Source organism: Daucus carota, chromosome 2 (assembly GCF_001625215.2).
Source record: "Daucus carota subsp. sativus chromosome 2, DH1 v3.0, whole genome shotgun sequence".
Taxonomy (NCBI): Eukaryota; Viridiplantae; Streptophyta; class Magnoliopsida; order Apiales; family Apiaceae; genus Daucus; species Daucus carota.
The window spans coordinates 5,306,227-5,324,234 of NC_030382.2; the positions used below are offsets into that span (position 1 = coordinate 5,306,227).

The window sequence follows — 18,008 nt, forward strand, 5'->3', positions numbered from 1 at the left end:
TCCATGATTTTCCAACAGGAAAACTTTGTCGATGTTGTTTCCCCTTTACACATGCTTCACACAAATTTTCTGGTTCATTGATTTCTGGCAAACCGTTCACCATCTTTGTCTTTGACAATAGTTTCAAGCCAGAAATTCCAAGATGACCATATCTCAAGTGCCACAACCACGAGTCATTTTTGATGACAGACTTTAAACACTTATGAACCTTCGTTTGCATATCAAGCGTAAACAAACGATTCTTTGACATTTCCACATTTGCAATCAATTCCCGAGCTTTATTTCTGATAATGAGGGAATTGTCCTGCATCTGTATATTATATCCTTTCTCCACAAGTTGGCCAAGACTAATAATATTATTTTTCAATGCAGGAATATAATAAACATCATTTATATATTTCTTTTCACCTTTCTTTGTCATGATTGTGACGGTACCTTTTCCTTTGACCGGAATCTTTGATGAGTCACCAAAAGTAACTTCTCCGCTGATGGTGTCGTCTATCTCCGTGAATAATTCTTTATGGCCAGTCATGTGATTGCTGGCTCCCGAGTCAAGATACCATGTATCTTTCTTGCCTCCTTCATATCCTTTGTAAGTGAGAAACATAGCAGAGCTAACATCTTTATCTTCTTTTGCTTCAACAAAATGACTTCTTTCTTCCACCTTTGGGGCTCTACACTCATAACTGAAATGGCCATATTTATTACAGTTATAGCACTGATATTGAGACTTATCACCTCTTTGTTGATATCCGCCTCGTCCTCGGCCTCTGAAATTTTGACCACGACCAGATGGCTGATAGCCTTCAAAATTCTAGCCTCTATTGAAGGACTGTCTTCCTCGTCCTCGTCCACCACGGTAGCCACCTCTAAAGCCACCTCTGCCACGTGCAGAACTGCTACTGCCAGAACTATCACCAACGGACACCTTACTTTGCAACGCCTTTTCCAAATGGCTTGCATCATCATACTGGTTCATTCGCTGCTCGTGGGCTTGAAGAGAACCTACGAGCTCATCAATTGAAATTGTGAACAGGTCTTTTGACTCCTCGATGGATGTCACAACATAATCAAATTTTCTTGTTAATGAACGGAGCAACTTTTCCATGAGCCGAACATCATCGAGACTTTCTCCATTTATTTTCATCTCATTTGTCACCGTTTTCAAACGCGTAACAAATTCACCAATATTTTCGGAACTCTTCATCTTTAAATTTTCGAACTCCCCACGTAGAACTTGGAGCCGCACCTTTTTTACTTTCTCGACACCCTGGAATGATTTCTGCAGAATCTCTCACGCGTCTTTCGCCGTTTTTGCATTTGAAATTTTTTCAAAGGTTGATTCATCAACTCCTTGAATAATTGTATATAACGCCCTTTGGTCTTTTTTCTTGGAATCTTTTAACGCCGTTTTCTCCGTTTCAGAAAGAACGGCTTCATCCTCGGGCTTGTCATACCCACTTTCGACAATATCCCAATTATCGTATGAACCGAGTAACACCTTCATTTGGATACTCCAATTCCCGTAATTTGTTGCCGTCAACTTTGGGATATGTGGTTGCGCCATCATATTTGACATTTTTTCTTCTCCGAAATAACGTAGATCTGATGCCACTTGTTGGAAACGTGTATGGGCTTATACGAAAATATAATTAAAATATTTTGTATATATAACAAGCACACACTTTATATATTAATATCTCACTATTACAAACTCTAGGCTACAACCTTTTCTTTTACACTGACAACCAGAGCTTCAGCTCTCTTCTTTTCTTTCTGTTTCACTCGGTGTATACTTTTCTTTCTCTGGTTTTTTTAAACTCAGTACTTTTTTTATTGAATACAAACAGAACCTCTATTTATAAGCCACGCATATGCTAACTGATCTTATTGCCTACACTACCCAGCTGTATGTATTAATTTAGCCACCTTAATTCATGGGATCAAATTTCTCTTCAAACTTGGACAACAACACTTCTTCAGATGATCTACACGGTTTCATTAATAATTCTGACTTTCATTTTGACAACTTCACAATTCAAACCAAGCTGGTGCATCACCACTTTATCACCTGCTTGTCACCTTTGTATGTAAATAGCCTACCATATATCCTGGATTCAACATATGACCAGCTGTTGCATTAACTAGTATTCTTTGTTTCACATGGCTGCCTTCCTTTAATTACTCTAGCATAGTTATACATCCTGTCAACATTGAGCCGTATTGTTTTGACTGTGCATGCATGAAGATAAGTAGCACACCATAATTCCAGGATGGCTCATGTACACACAAGCTGATATTATTTATTATATAATCTGGCGAGTTTGAAAAATCTAACAATAACAACTGGACCAATTTTCTCACCAGTTACTTGACTTAAGACATTCCTAAGCCAGATGCCCTGATATGCAGCTGCTGTGGCAGCCATGAACTCTGGTTCACATGAAGATAGAGCCACACACCTTTGCTTCTGAGATATCCACGTCACAAGGCTTTCATTTAAATAGAAAACCATTCCGCCTGTGCTGTGTCGATCATCCAAATGGCCTGCTAAATCACTATCAGAAAAACCAGTCAAGATGTTGTTACCTCCAGTTTTTGAGTATACTAAACCGTAGTTTATAGTGCCCTTAACATAGCGTAAAATTCTCTTAGCTGCGTTCTGATGCATCTGGGTTGGTTTTTCCATATAACGGCTGACAATTTCTACAGCATATGCAATATCAGGTCTAGTATGCACCAAATATCGGAGCCCTCCAATCAAACTCCTGTACTGAGTTGCATCGACAAACTCGCCTCCTTCATCTTTCGTTATGTGCTCTTTAGGATCCATAGGGTACTTCGAAGAATTGCACTCACTCATTCCTGCTTTCTCAAGGAGCTTTCTCGCATATCCGGACTGCTTCAACTCAATGAACCCAGCACCTTGCTCAACTTCGATACCCAGATAGTAAGACAGCTTTCAAAGATTACTCATTTCGAACTTATAGCTCATATCCTTTTTGAAACCCTCTATCACGGCTGCATTACTTCCAGTGACCAACAGATCATCGACATAAACTCCTATAATCAAAAAATCTCTTCCTTCTTTCTTTGTATAAACAGCATGTTCGTACGGGCATCTCTTAAAACCAAGGCTCTCCAGACATTGACTAAGCTTAGCATACCAAGCCCTTGGTGCTTGCCGAAGCCCATACAGAGCTTTAGACAATTTATACACCAACTGTTCTCGACCCTTCTTTGTGTATCCCTCTGGTTGAGCTACGCAAACCTCCTCACTAATTTCGCCATTCAAGAATGCTGTTTTTACATCAAGATGATGTACCTGCCATTCATACTTTGCTGCCAAAGCCAACAATAAACGAACCGTTTCAACGCGTGTGACAGGAGCATAAATTTCCTCGAAATCGACCCCTTGTTCTTGAGCATATCCCTTCGCCACCAACCTTGCTTTATGTTTAGTCACCTTGCCTGTTGCATCCCTTTTTAACTTGTATACCCACTTCAAACCAATTACTTTCTGCCCAGCAGGTAGCTTTGTTTAGTTCCACGTCCCATTCTTTTCTATTGAATCAATTTCTCTTTGCATGGCATTTCTCCAGTCCTGCACCTTAACAGCCTGCTTATACGTAGTTGGCTCCTCTACCCCCATATATAGCAGTTCATTCTCAAGCTCTACCTCCTCTGAGTGATCATATACATCGTTAATTGATCTAAACTTCTTAGGTTCACAGCTCCCATCATAGCTCTCAGATTCAGGCATAGTTGTAGATGTTTCTTCTTGAATAGAGTCTGCACTACCAGAATGCTCCACTAGGGGACTGCTTGGAGCACTAGTTTCTTCCAGTGATTGCACGTTGTCGACTAAAAAAGAATTAATGTCCTGTGACTTAGTTTCTTCGTCCCATGGCCATGCCTCCGTCTCAACAAAAGTAACATCTCTACTTACATACAAGCACTTGCCAACAGGATCATACAAGCGATATGCCTTTGTACCAGTTTCCTTCCCCAAGTTGATTACCATTCTACTCCTGTCATCAAGTTTTTTTACTTGATTGCAAGGCACCTTCATATATGCTTTACATCCAAAGACTCGTATGTGACCAATATTTGGTTTAAAACCATTCCACGCCTCATACGGTGTTTGGCCTGACAAAGCACGTGTTGGAAGTCTGTTAAGTACATAAACCGAATGCCTCACTGCTTCCCCCCAGAATAAAGTTGGCATCTGCATCTCTTTCAAAAAACTTCTGGCCATCTCAACCACTGTTCGATTTCTCCTTTCGACCACACCGTTCTGTTGTGGCGTATAGGGTGCTGTAAAATGTCTTGTAATTCCTTCTTTTTCACAATAATCAGCAAACTCCTTCGATGTGAACTCACCCCCTCTGTCAGTCCTCAAAACCCTCACTTTTCTCTCAGCTCCATTTTCGACTTTTGCTCTAAAAAGTTTAAAAGCATTGAAAGCCTCATCTTTGCTTTTCAACAGATACACCCACATGACTCTACTGTAATCATCTACCAGCAACATAAAATATCTATTACCACCTATAGTCGTTGGGGTGATTGGACCACACAAGTCAGCATGAACTAACTCCAAAACTCGTTTAGTAGTAAACTGGGTCTGAGAAGGAAAAGGTCGTCTTGTTTGCTTACTCATTAGACATCCAGTACAATTATGTTTAGGAGATATTATTCTAGGAAACCCATGCACCATCTTGTTCTTGTACATTAATTCTAATGCTTGATAATTAACATGACCCAAATGTGTATGCCATAATTTAGAAATCTCATCAGTTTTAGTTAGCAAACAGATAGGCTTACTTGTTTCGATGATCAGCTTGTACAACCTGTTTGTCGAGCGTTTCACCTTCATGAGGAGTCTTTCTTGATTGTCAAACACCCACAAGAAATCACCTTTGAGAATGACTCTATTTCCCACCTCAGAAAGCTGTCCCAGACTGATTATATTACTGCATAGGGAGGGAATATAATAAACCTCATGCAACGTACGTTCTTCACCATTTTTGCATTTGAAAATAATTGATCCTTTGCCCTCGATCTTCACCGTCGACCCGAATCCGAATTTCACCTGCCCAGTTATACCTTCATCTAACTCTATGAATTTAGATTTTTGTCCTGTCATGTGATTGCTTGCACCATTGTCCAAGTACCAGAGATTTGATTCACCACGTTTTACTTCTTTGGCTGCAAGCAACTTTGGCATCAGTGTCTTTTCGTTCAGGAGCATCTCACTTTCTTCTGTCTTGTCATGTTTGGCTAGCAACAAAGCCGGTTCTTCATCCTCAATTTCTGCGATGTTCACTTCCTGTTTTTGCTCTTTCATCCTTCGAGGTTTACGACATTCAGCTGCATAGTGTCCAAGGATGTTACAATTATAACATTTGATCTTACTTTTGTCACGACATCGTCCTCTAAAACTTGATGAGACCTCACCAACCTTGTTTCCTCGTTTCAGCCATTCTTCTCTTGTATACAACAGTTTCTTTCCCTCATCAGACTCCCTCTTTACCCACTCATCTTCTGTGAGTAACAATTGTCCACCCTGTTTCTCCTCTTGACCCTTTAGTCGTTCTTCATGTGCTTTTAGTGAGCCTACCGCCTCCTCCATTGTCATAACTTCAAGATTTCCAAACTGTTCCATTGTAGATGTGATTTGAAGAAATTTTGGAGGCACTGCACCGAGCAGTTTCTTCACCACATATGCCTCTTCTAAAGGCTCTCCAAGTGCTCGAATGTTCGTTACGAGCCCATGCAATTTCATACAGAAATCATCCAACACTTCAGTATCTTTCATAGACAGAGACTCGAATTCCGCCTTCAAAGTTTGAACTCGTGCCTTCTTGACCCTTTCTGCACCCTGACATAAGGTCTTTATAGCATCCCAGGCCCCTTTGTCCGTCTTCTTCTCAGCAAGAGTCAGCAACATATCTTCAGGAATTCCCTGATAGATCATAGCTAACGCAATCTTATCCTTTCTCTCTTCAACGCTCAATTTTGGATCTTTGGGTTCCACAGCCTCCCATACCTCATGAGCTTGCATAAAAACTTTCATCTTTAAGGACCAAGCTGTATAATTACTCCTGTCCAACATTGGATAACTCAAACCAACAACACCGCTCTTGCTCTTGTTCCCTTCCATTGAAGTCGTTCTTGACATGTACTCGTGTGTTCACCAGGCACCAGTTTCGTAGGCTCTGATACCAAATCTAGTATATAATTTGCAGGTCTGCTACAATATATATAAGACTGTATGACTTTTGAAACTGGAAAAAAAGAACACAGATATGCACGCACTCAAGGCTTGCTTTTCATTTAACTTACAGAAAAACAAATATAAAGGTTACAAACAACTGAAGCTAGAAAATAGGAACTACTCAGCACTACTCTCCTACATTATCTCCACTACTCTATTTATTCTCCACGATCCTAAAACTACTTCCACATTCTACTACTGCATGGACTCAGTCCAACTGCATGCTAACATATAATATTGCAGAAAACAAATAAAACACATACTTTATTTTTAACAAGTTTTAGATTATACTCCAACAAGCATGGGGCGCCTGTGCGACGGGCGACCCTGTTATTCTTTCAATGTTCAAAAAGGAACATTATTTGTTCCTCTTTCAATGTTTCTCTTTCCAAATATTTAATTTAGTTTTCAAATTTTTACTTCAAACGGGCTACCCATGTTTTTAATTTAGTTTTCAAATTTAGTTTTTAATTTAATATTTTAAAAAATTAACTAATATTTGCAATATGAAAAATAGCTGTAAAAACTAAATTTGAGAAACGAAAAAAATTATTGTTCGAAATTACAAATTTAGAACGAAAAAAACCTTGGAATCAATGCTAGAATTAAAATATTAAATTAAAAACTAAATTTGAAAACAAAAAAGAATTAATGTTCGGAATTAATAAAATTTAAACTGTAAACTAATCAAATAATTCGGAATTAAAAATTTTGAAAATGAAAAACTAACTTTTGGAATACAAAATTATTTAATATTCGATATTACTTATGAAAGATAAATATAAATAAAATATAAAATATGAGAAGATATTATTTCGAAAATAATGTATTTTTTTTTATTTTTTTTTGAAAATGAAAATAATGTATTGAGATATTATATTCATACGAAACAAAATAAAATACAATTAAAAAATATATTTGCAATTAAGAAAATTAATATTTGGAATTAATATTTATTTAATATTAAATATATATATTTTTTGATAATCAATAACATATTTTAAGAATTTCTGTCTGCAAGCAAACAGAAGAGACGCCACTTAACCGAGGCAGTAATATATATTTGCATTACAAGGTAAATTGATAAAACACTGTCCTTCCTAATAAATTAGTACTCATATTAGACTCATTGGGAAGTTGAAAGGCAAAACAACCAGCACATGTACATATCACTTTATTATGTTGATATGAGAAATTCAGAAGCCAGTACGGGTCGCTCTTGGCAGGGGCGACCTGTGTGTCACAAGTCTTAAAGCATGGGTCGCTTATGGCAGGGGCGTCCCGTGCTATATCAACTTTTTTCGTTTGGGTGGCCCAAACTCAAAACAATTAGGTTGGTTAGTTTTGAAAACTCGAAAAAAAAACTCGTTATTTTTGAAAAGTGGTTGAACATACTGGTTATAAATGAAAGGGAGCCGAAACTTGCATGTGGTGACTCGAAAAATGCACTAAAACTCAGCTGGAACACGACTAAGACTTGGCAACTCAAACTCAGGCAAACAATTCAAAAACAGACTCGATTTCTACTCAGAAACTCAGCGACAGACAAATGAAATCGAACAATCAAAACAACACCAGCAGAATACAATTTGAACTCGACTAAAAACTCGAGAACACACAACAGCAAAACAGAATGAACTTAGCAGCAACAGGACCACTCGACTCTGAAGGAATCAAAACGCAAAATGGACTCGCAAACAAAACAAAGAAGACGACTCAAACAGTACTCAGACTTGACTCGGTGAATGACAAAAAACAGAGCACATAGACTCGACTCTCAACCGAAAGCAGCAAGCCCAGACTCGAACAAACACAACTCAGAAGAAGGGCCATGAACTCAGCGGTGACTCGGTTTGAAAACTCGGCATAAACTCAACAGTAAAACTCGACATTGACTCAGTCATGAACTAAACCAAAATGACTCTCGCAGCAATCCAGCGAAAACTCAAAACTCAGACAAATACAACTCGAAATCAGCCGCAAACACACAACAAAACAAAATCTACTTGAACGTAGAAAATGAAATGAAGAAACTTAGCAGTGGGTTTGTGATGTTTTAAACGAAAACAGGGGAATGGGGTTTTAAGTTTACTGAAACTAAAACAGGGGAGATTAATAAACTGTTTTCGTAGAAAACAAAGTAGGGGGATTTTAATACTAATTTCTTATTGTTTTGTTAATTACTACTTGCACTTAACTAATAAAACTACTAATATAATGATTTTGGGATTTTAGATTTAAACCCTAACACAAATTAATTTTGTGATAGGACTTAAGTTTCTTCAAAAATTAAATCTAAGTATAAAGAGAGCTACCAAAGATGGCTCCTTCCAATCTACAAACAACTTTGAACTTTTTGTTATTAGGGGAAGATTTCATTGCCAAGGAAAACATAAAGAACAAGAATGTAATAACAAAGATAAAATCTTGCATTAAAATATTAAAGTGTTTACAAAATGAGAAGAGAGCATACAAATTAAAACTAGATCTAGACAAGCAAATAGAGGCTACCCTAAATTTGTGGTGAACTAAAAATAGAAAACCCTAGGTGCTTGAAACATGATGGGGAGATGTGTATTTATAGGGGGAAATTAGGATAGAGGGGGGGTGTAGGTGTCACATCTAGATCCCTCCTTGAGAATATTCCCTTATGATCCTTTTCTTCCCATCTTTTTCTCCTTTTTGCTTTATTCTTTATTTCTTCAAGCATTTGCAATTTTCCTAAAAAAAAGACAAATAAACAAATAAATAAGTGAGAACAAGCAGTAATTAGGCATTTAAAATATTAAAAATATGCACTTATCATTTGTTTTGTATTACTGTCTGAGTCCTTGCATTACTTTTGTTAATATAGAATTTTCCGAATTTCACCTTTTTCGGTTTCATGGGTTTCATTTAGTTTCTAGGTAGCAGTAGGTGTAATTGTGTTGAGTTTGTTTATATCTTATTTTATTTTTGTTTTCTGAGTTGTTGACTGGTGTCGTTGACCAGCAAAAGTTAGTGTGATTTAACCAACATTTTTTGTAGTTCTGTTTCGAAAACATAATGTCAAGTTTTTCTTAAACTTTCATAAATAATTTAATTTTGATTAGTGATAATTAATCGGTTATCAATGTTCTTTTTATACTTGATAACTTTCGACTTAATTTTAAAAAAAAAAGGAATAAACTACTTCAATACCCATTGTTCTTTATAGATAAAATCTTTAGATAAATGGACAAAAGTAGATTGACTAGTCTCGTTTTGTGGCCTTTGTTACCCGAGCAATTAAGTCCGTAGGAGGATTTGAAAACCTAGTGCCCTAAGACCGTTTTGGTTTGGGAGTCACTGACCTAAAACTCGCGACATGGGGTAACATAGAAAGCCTAAGAAAACGGACAAAATAAAATCAATGCAAAAAAGAAAGAGAAAAAAAAAGAAGGAAAAAAAAGGAAGAATAAGATTTTGTGAAGTTTGGCTCGATATTTGTTTCGATAGAGATTGGGTCAGTTCAAAATTGGTTGAAAAGAGAAAATGTCGTTAGACGATTAGGATCCATCAAAGGCCTTAAAATTCATTACACTCCTTGGATTTCTAGTAAATTTTTGAGTCGATTCAAGTAGATCAGAGACAACTGTATCTTGATTAATAGTAAAAGAGTCTTTGAGTCGTATTTTCCTTAAAAATGCTTTTTGTTAAAACCAACGAAATTAGAGTAGAGGTGAGTAGGACACTCGCTAGAATATCTCACAGATTTTATGGGTATATATATCTTCTGTAAACCCTAAGGAGACAACACTCCTCTTGTAGAGATCATCTACGAGTTTAACGGGGTGGTGAACCTAAAATCACCCGTCACGCCTACGAAAAGGAGCCTAGGAATCGCATCTAGTTTTCTTAGTTTATTTTATTTTCTTTTGATTTTTACTCGAGGACGAGCAAAAGATAGGTATGGGGAAGTTTGATAAGTCCATATTTTTGCACATTTTAAATACCTATTTATTGTTTGTTCTCAAATTTAATAAATTAATTATTTGCTTTTGTAGGTATTTTGTGCAAAAAGCAGAAAAAGAGAAAAAAAGGGATGAAAATGCAAGAAAGGCAAAAGTGGAGGAAGATAAAGAGAAAAAGAGATTGGTGGAAATCAAGGCTAGGATTTAAACACCACACAAGACAATTGTATGGCCTAGATTTTGCCAACTACTCCCAAAACCCTACTGTGTGCCTATTTAAGCATCTCATTCACACCTTTAGCCAGCAACCTAGGATTTTCTATTTTTAGCTCCACACACAAATAAGAGTAGCTTCTCTTTGATGTAGTATATCTAGTAGTAGCTTTTTAAATATTGTAATCACTCTTTATATTAATACAAGCTTTCATCTTTGTCATTCCTTCTTATTTTTAATTCTTGCTTTTTATTTGTTCTCATTGGCTATGAAATCTTTCTCTAACCATATTAATCTCAAGATTGCTTGTGGATTGAAAGGAGCCTTAATATAGTTATTTAATTTCTAGATTTAAATTAACTTTTTGGGAAGTGAGCAATTCTTACACAAAAATAATTTGTGTGAGGGTTAAATCTTGAAGTCCCAAAATTATTTTAGTTTTTATGCATTATTAAGTAGTTGTTTTGCTTTCTTAAAATAAGCTAAAACCTCAAATCAATGGCTTTGTTTCTTGTTTTTCCAAAACCCAATTCCTTGCTTTCGTTTTAAACACACGACCCCAGTGCCTTTCTTTGTCAAAACGTAAACAAATATATATTTTGGAGCGTAACTCCCCGTTACCTCCTGACTATAAATGTAAAACACCTATAATGCTTGTCTCGGAACGTAACTCCCCGTTACTTCCTCAAAGACGATGTAGATACTTGTGTAGTCTTTGTACTTCTAAACCTTTTGCTGGTCTCGGGTCTTAGATATTAGATCTTGGGTCTTTCCTCTTCTTCATGGTGCAATGACTATTAACTCCCCGTCAATACGTCAAGGACTTGGGTTTTAGAACGAAGATCACCTCACTGCAAAAGTTAGAATATAATATCTACAAAAATGTCCTTTGGTTTAATAAGGTTTTTGGTCCGCAATATTAATCCACTAATCACAGTCAATTAAAAAGGTTCGTTGATTATAATCACACTCTGCGAGGGTTATGATTAATTAGTGTTAAGTGATTTATAGATATATGACGCAGTCGATATTCACACTCACACACACGGGATCAGGAACAAAACACGTAAACCACGTAACTTATCTTAATGATATCCCCACCAAGCACAAGGCTGAAAAATGGGTGTCTCACCAAAATAAGAAGGGTATGTTAAGCGTAGGGATATAACAGTTAAGCACAACAATAACTAACTTATCACCTTAGGCCTTATATCCGGCTTTCCGTGCCAAGGCGAAGATCCCTCCAAATTTGGTGAGGAAATCTCAAAGGATACGAGTTAGGTTCCGGGACAAAACACACAAACAAATATATAACAAGTGGCTAACTCGTGTATTTTGTAAACAAAGAGAGCTTTAAAGATGAAGAGAATATTTTTGTTCAAAAGTCCTTTGTCAAAAATGGTCGGTTAAGACACGAATAAATATGAAGCTAAAATAACCACTTACAAAAATTTCGCCCGAAAAATTCGTCCGAGGTTCGACCGGATTTTGGCTTTGCACACGAACTTTGGACATCCCTTCGGGAGGACGAAAAGAGTGGTATAAAAATGAGCTAAGTGAGATGTGGCTAGGTTGGGTGGTACGAAGCCTCGGTGTTTAAAACCTTGTGTATATAACGAAGTATATGAAGAATCGAAGGTTTTAAAGATGAAGTAAATATGGTGGGTACTTGAATAAACATTGGGAGAGTGTTTTTATTTCTAAATTCTCAGCATATAATTGGCTCTTAGCTTAGGAAAAATGGGTGGGGGGAGGCTTGTATTTATAGGCAAATTTTAGGGGATGATGTCATGCATGACATAATAAAGATGATGTCATACATGACATCAAAAGCAAACCTTGGCTTCCAAGTACTTCCATTATCCCAAGTACTCAATATAAAAGCAAAATGGCATCTTTTAACTTAATTCTCAGCAATTAAAAAGCTCTAGAAGTTGCACGTAAATCGAGATAACGATAAAATATTCGTTACACTTAAATAATGCGATTTTATGAACGTGCGAAATAAATTCCAGAAAAATTATAAAAAATCTTAGAATATTATAAAATTGCACTCTGGAAATTTTGGTGATTTTTGGTCAACCCTAGCTTGGTCAAACGTTCAGCCGAAGTTCGGATAGTTAACAAGAAAACGCTGAGAAATCAAAGTTCTCGAAAAATTCCGAAACTTTTACCATGCATTAAGAATAATATATAACTGGCTAATCTTAAGTTTCAAGTCAATTTGGCAAGTGGAATTATTTTATTTGGATTTAAAATGATTAAATCAGCCTTTCCGGTTTCGAATAAAGTACGACAATTCTTTTAAATTGGTGATTAAGCTATTTAACCCCCCCTTCTAGCTTAATTATCCTTACATCAGGACCTAACAATTGGTATCAGAGAAGTTGCTTTTATTTGTGCTATTTTATTTTTGAGCACTATTAAAAGTAGATCCGATATGGCTTATAATAATGCCATTGGTTGTAGTGAAGGTCTCTCAAATTTTTAGACCTCCTTTATTTGATGGCACGAACTTTGCCACATGGAAAACAAGATTTCGCATTTATGCTAGAAGTCAAGGTGTCAAAGTTTGGATGGCCATAGAAGATGGTACAATTATTCCGACTAAAATTGTCGATGATATTACTATCGAAAAGAAAGTTAGTGAATATACTCACGGTGAGGAAGATAGAATGAATCTCGCCGCTAAAGCGAAAATGGTTCTCACAAGTGCACTTGCAGAAAAAGAATATAAACGAGTAAACAATTGCAAGTCCGCACAAGAAATGTGGAACAAGTTAGGAGTAACCTATGAAGGAACTACCGACATAAAAGATTCTCAAATGGATACTTTGATCCAAGAATACGAGAACTTCAAACTCCAAGATGGTGAATATATCATCGACATGGAAACAAGATTTACTCGTATAGTCGATGAATTAGCTCAACTCCAAAAGAACTATACTCGAAATCAAAAGAATCGTAGGGTTCTTAAATCTTTACCTCCGAGTTGGAAAGTTAAAGTTACAACTATCAAAGAGATGCACAATCTCGATGATTACCACATCGATAACTTATTCGGAAACCTTCGTGCTTACGAAGAAGATAATATTCCGGATGTGGTCATTCCTAAAATGGAAGACAAAAAGAAAAATATGGCTTTGAAGTCCATATTAATCGATGAGGATGATAACGACAAGGAGTTGAATGAAGAACTCCAAAATCTCGATGAAAGCGAGATAGCTCTCTTAACGAGACAACTCCGTCGTGTACTTCAAAGTAAAGCTCAAAGGTACGGAAAAGGCTTCCTAAAATCGAATAATCAACAAAGAGTTTTTAACTCTAATGGAAGGCCTAATTACTCTCAAAACTACACTCCTAATTATTAGAGTAATTATCCTACTACGGGCTATAACAAAGGCAAAGTCAATCAAAGCCCTAATGCTTATAATCATGGCAATAATAATCATACTTACACTCCTCCTAAACCAAAAAAACGAAATCCGGGGGAAGCACAGGATGTGTGTTTCGAGTGTAAGCAACCCGGTCACTTTAAACGGGAATGTCCTAAGCTTTCTAAGGGACGGATTCTCGTGGCCGAAAATGGTTAGGATTTAAGTGCAGATGAAGAGATCTCAGAAACTAATGAAGAAGAGGTCAACTTGTGCTGATGGTTCTCGAGGATGATTCTTCGTCATCGGATGTCTCCACTTCAAATGATGAGGTAAGTTCTCGAATTAAAGTTTTACATAGTATGCATCTCTTTAGTGACTAATTTATTAGATATGAGTAAAAGTGATTTCATTGATTGGGTGGTTGAAATAAATAAAATAAATAGTAGTGCTAATCAAAGTACTCTCTCACTATGGTCCGAGAAAGAAAATATTGAAAATTTGAACAAAACTCAAGAAGAAGAGTTATCTCGGATTAAGGATTTAAATCTGAAAAATGAGGAAGAAATCTCATCTTTTTGTGAACAAAATGATATCTTGAAAAATGAGAATAATAGGATTAAAGATAATATTGTGAGATTAGAAGTTGAAAATGTTTCCTTAGTTTTACAAACCGAGGAATTAGAAAATGAGAAGCTATAATTAAATTAAGATAATGCTAAGCTTCATATTGACTTGTTAAATTTGAAAATCCAAAATGAGTCATTAATTCAAGAAAAATCAACTTCGGTTTCTCAAAAAGATAACCTTGAATTAGTTCATGCCTTGAAAGAAAAAGACAATATGCTTGAGTTGGAAACTCAAAAGTTGAAGGATGAACACTCCAAGATTTTAGCTTGTGTCTTAGATCAAGAAAGGATTCTTAATGATAAATTTAATATCTTGATTAAGGAAAATGAAAATCTTGATGTCGTAGTTCAAAGGTTCACTAACGGAAATAAAATGTTAGATAGAATGGTACATTCTAAGATATCGTATAATTATGAAGGATAAGGATATGATAAAAATGATCAACCTAAAAAGTTTGTACAAGATAAGAAATAAACTATATTTGTTCCCGCCTCACCTAGATATAAATGTTCATATTGCAATAAAGATGGACATACGGTTGAATATTGTAGAATCAAGAATGGTGAAATTAAGGGGAAGTATATATGGGTTCGTAAAGGAACAAAACCATATCCAAAGGTTGATCAAAGAGTGAGAAATAAAAATGTTGATAACACTCAAAAACAACCAAGGTTTAGTTATGTTCAACAACCTGTTTCTTATCAAAATAGAAACACAAGGTATAATGCTTATTCGAATGGACAAACTTCTAGAAGTCGTTTTATTCCTAGTCAACATTTCTATCCACAAAATACCATGTATTATCCAAATGATAGAAATAACTTGTATCAAGGTGTAAACTTTCAAAGAAACAATCCTTTAAGAAACACAAGATACCATGACTATTCTAGGAATATTGCATCTAGAAACTCCTATGTGCCTAATCATGATTATGCTATGCCTAGTTACTATCATGCGAACTCGAATGCCTATAATGATACACTAACTCGAGGACCCTTAAGACGAAAGGGTACCTATAAATTTAATTGATTTGTTAATTCGTAGGTGTGCCTTGTTACTAAGCATGATATGTGGTACCTTGATAGTGGGTGTTCAAGACATATGACGGGTAATAAGTCTCTCTTGAATGGCATTAGAAAGGTTGCCGCTGGAAGTGTCACGTTTGGAGATAATAGCAAGGTTAGTATCATTGTTATTGGAGATATTGGTAATGAACATTTCAAGATTGCTAATGTACAACTAGTTACGGGACTTAAGTATAATATTCTCTCCATTAGTCAACTTTGTGATAATGGATACAAGGTAATTTTCTATCCTACTCATTGTTTAATATAAATAAGGATGGAAAATCGATGCTTACTTGTCCCCGTAGCAAAAATGTTTATACATTTGATATTAGCAAACATTCTAATATATGTCTATTTTCTACTCTTGATGATCCATGGTTGTGGCATCGTAGATTAGGACATGTGAATATGAAATTAATAAAAAGTATCTCAACGAATGATCATGTTAGGGGTATAACAAAGTTAAACTTTAAAAAGGATCATATTTGTGAAGCTTGTGAAATAGGAAAGCAAATACGAGCATCTCACAAAGCTAAGTTTATGGTATCTACTTCTAGACCTCTCGAGTTTTTACATATGGATTTAATTGGACCGGTTCCGGTACAAAGTCTTGGAGGTTGTTTATATACCTTGGTCATTGTTGATGATTTTTCACGATATACGTGGACTGAATTTCTCAAAGCTAAAAGCGATGCTTTTGAATCATTCACTTCTTTATGCAAAAATCTTCAAAATCAACAAAATAATAACATTGTCTATATAAGGACTCGTCATGGTAAGGAATTTGAGAATTCTAGTTTTACTACGTTTTATGAGTCTAATGGAATTACACATAACTTTTCTGCACCTTATACTCCTCAATCTAATGGAGTTGTAGAAAGGAAAAATAGGAGTTTACAAGAAATGGAAAGTAATATGCTTAATGAATATCGTCGTCCTAAATATTTTTTGGCCGAAGCTATGTCTACCGCCTGTCATATCTTAAATCGAGTTTTATTACATCCTATGACTCAAAAGACACCTTATGAATTATATTATGGTAAAATCCCTAAAGCTAGTTATTTTAGAGTTTTCGGGAGCAAATGCTTTAATATAAATTCTAAAGAATACCTTACAAAGTTTGATCCTAAATCAAACCAAGGTATATTTCTTGGTTATTCTACCAATTGTAAAGCGCATATCGTGTATTTAATCTTAAAACTCTTGTGGTGGAAGAATCTATGAATGTTGCTTTTGATGAATCAAAACCACCCTCGAAGTATATTGATATTGTGGATAAAGAAGATGCCGAGCAAGATGGTGTCGAAGATATTATTCGACAATTTGAAAACATGGATATAGGAATTTCCCCTCCTAATAATCCATTAGAATTGTTACAAACCGATGAAGAACTTCCAAAAAAAATCCCGGTTATTAGAAGTCATCCTTTGGATAATGTTTTAGGGGATTTGACTAAAGGAGTTCAAACTCAATCTCAAGTACAAAATGTTGTAAATCATCTTAGTTTTCTTTCGCAAATTGAGCCTAAAACTGCTAAAGAGGCTTTGCTTGACGAGGATTGGATATTTTTGAAATTATATCTTGCTTAAATAGAGTATGTGTCAAATGTGTTAGTCTGGCATGTTGACCACAGACCTGAGAAATCGCCTCTGTGCTATGTTTGTATTATGTGGTACTTTGCAAATATGCTTCTCTATGTGTCCTTCCTGATTTATTTAAAATAGAAAAGCGTATGACTAAGTTTTCTAACTTAAATGTCGAGCATTTTTGCAGGTGGTGTAAACACTGGATGGATTGATGGATAAATTTTATGTGATTTATTGCATAATTCAGCTATTCGGACTTGGAGTAGCTAAATTAGTGATATTTGCTGACTTTTATGCTATGAAAATTGTGTGATAACCCATGTTTTATCTGTTGTGGTGTATTTGAAATGCCCTGTTTAACATCTCTATACTGAATGCCTAATGACTTGAGCTAAAAATCGATTTTCACTCTTCAAAAATTGCTTTCATGAAATCAGTAATCAAAGTTTTATTAAAAATGAAATGTTTTGAATAGCTGAAAAATGTATCTCACTACCTGAATTTTTTATAAAATTGCAATATATGAAAAATGTTTTTCTTAAATCCGATTTTTGATATTTAACATTTTTTTAAAACGAAAAATCAAGGTTTTTAAATGGTTAAGTGAACTTGTATATGTTTTAATGATATGCGACCTAGAACCGACTTGATACACCTGATCTTGCATGCTTAATAAAATGAAATTCTATGTGTGGTTTGATATGTTGCCTGGAGTTTGTCTGTTGCCATGTCAGTATGAGATGTTTGAAAAATGATGTCCTTGATCTGCTTAAAACCTCTGACTTGTATTAATTTAATTTCAAACTAGTTTTATGAAAATCTTGTGACAACTGCATGTGTTTGAATTTGTGTATTCTGGCTTAATAAAATGCATGTTATAAAAATGGATACACAAGCACACACAAACCCATAATCCCTAAGACTTGGC

The 18,008-nt window shown here is 35.6% G+C and overlaps 1 protein-coding gene across 1 annotated transcript; it reads right to left on the minus strand.

The window, feature by feature from the left end:
* Positions 1 to 264: 264 nt before the first annotated feature.
* On the minus strand, positions 265 to 1,207 carry LOC108204029 (uncharacterized). The gene is made up of 3 exons (XM_064086587.1): positions 834 to 1,207; positions 436 to 686; positions 265 to 347 (listed from the first exon to the last, which is right to left on the minus strand). The coding sequence occupies exons 1-3, from the start codon at positions 1,205 to 1,207 to the stop codon at positions 265 to 267; spliced, it is 708 nt and encodes a 235-aa protein (XP_063942657.1).
* Positions 1,208 to 18,008: the final 16,801 nt, after the last annotated feature.

Bases quoted from the DNA above. Each gene is read 5' to 3' on its own strand.
- LOC108204029 (XM_064086587.1), bottom strand. From the start codon at position 1,207: ATGAAGAGTTCCGAAAATATTGGTGAATTTGTTACGCGTTTGAAAACG. The intron at 687-833 runs GTCCTTCAATAG...TGGCCATTTCAG, and splicing joins GGACGAGGACGAGGAAGACA to TTATGAGTGTAGAGCCCCAA. The intron at 348-435 runs GTACCGTCACAA...TAATATTATTAG, and splicing joins GATTCCGGTCAAAGGAAAAG to TCTTGGCCAACTTGTGGAGA.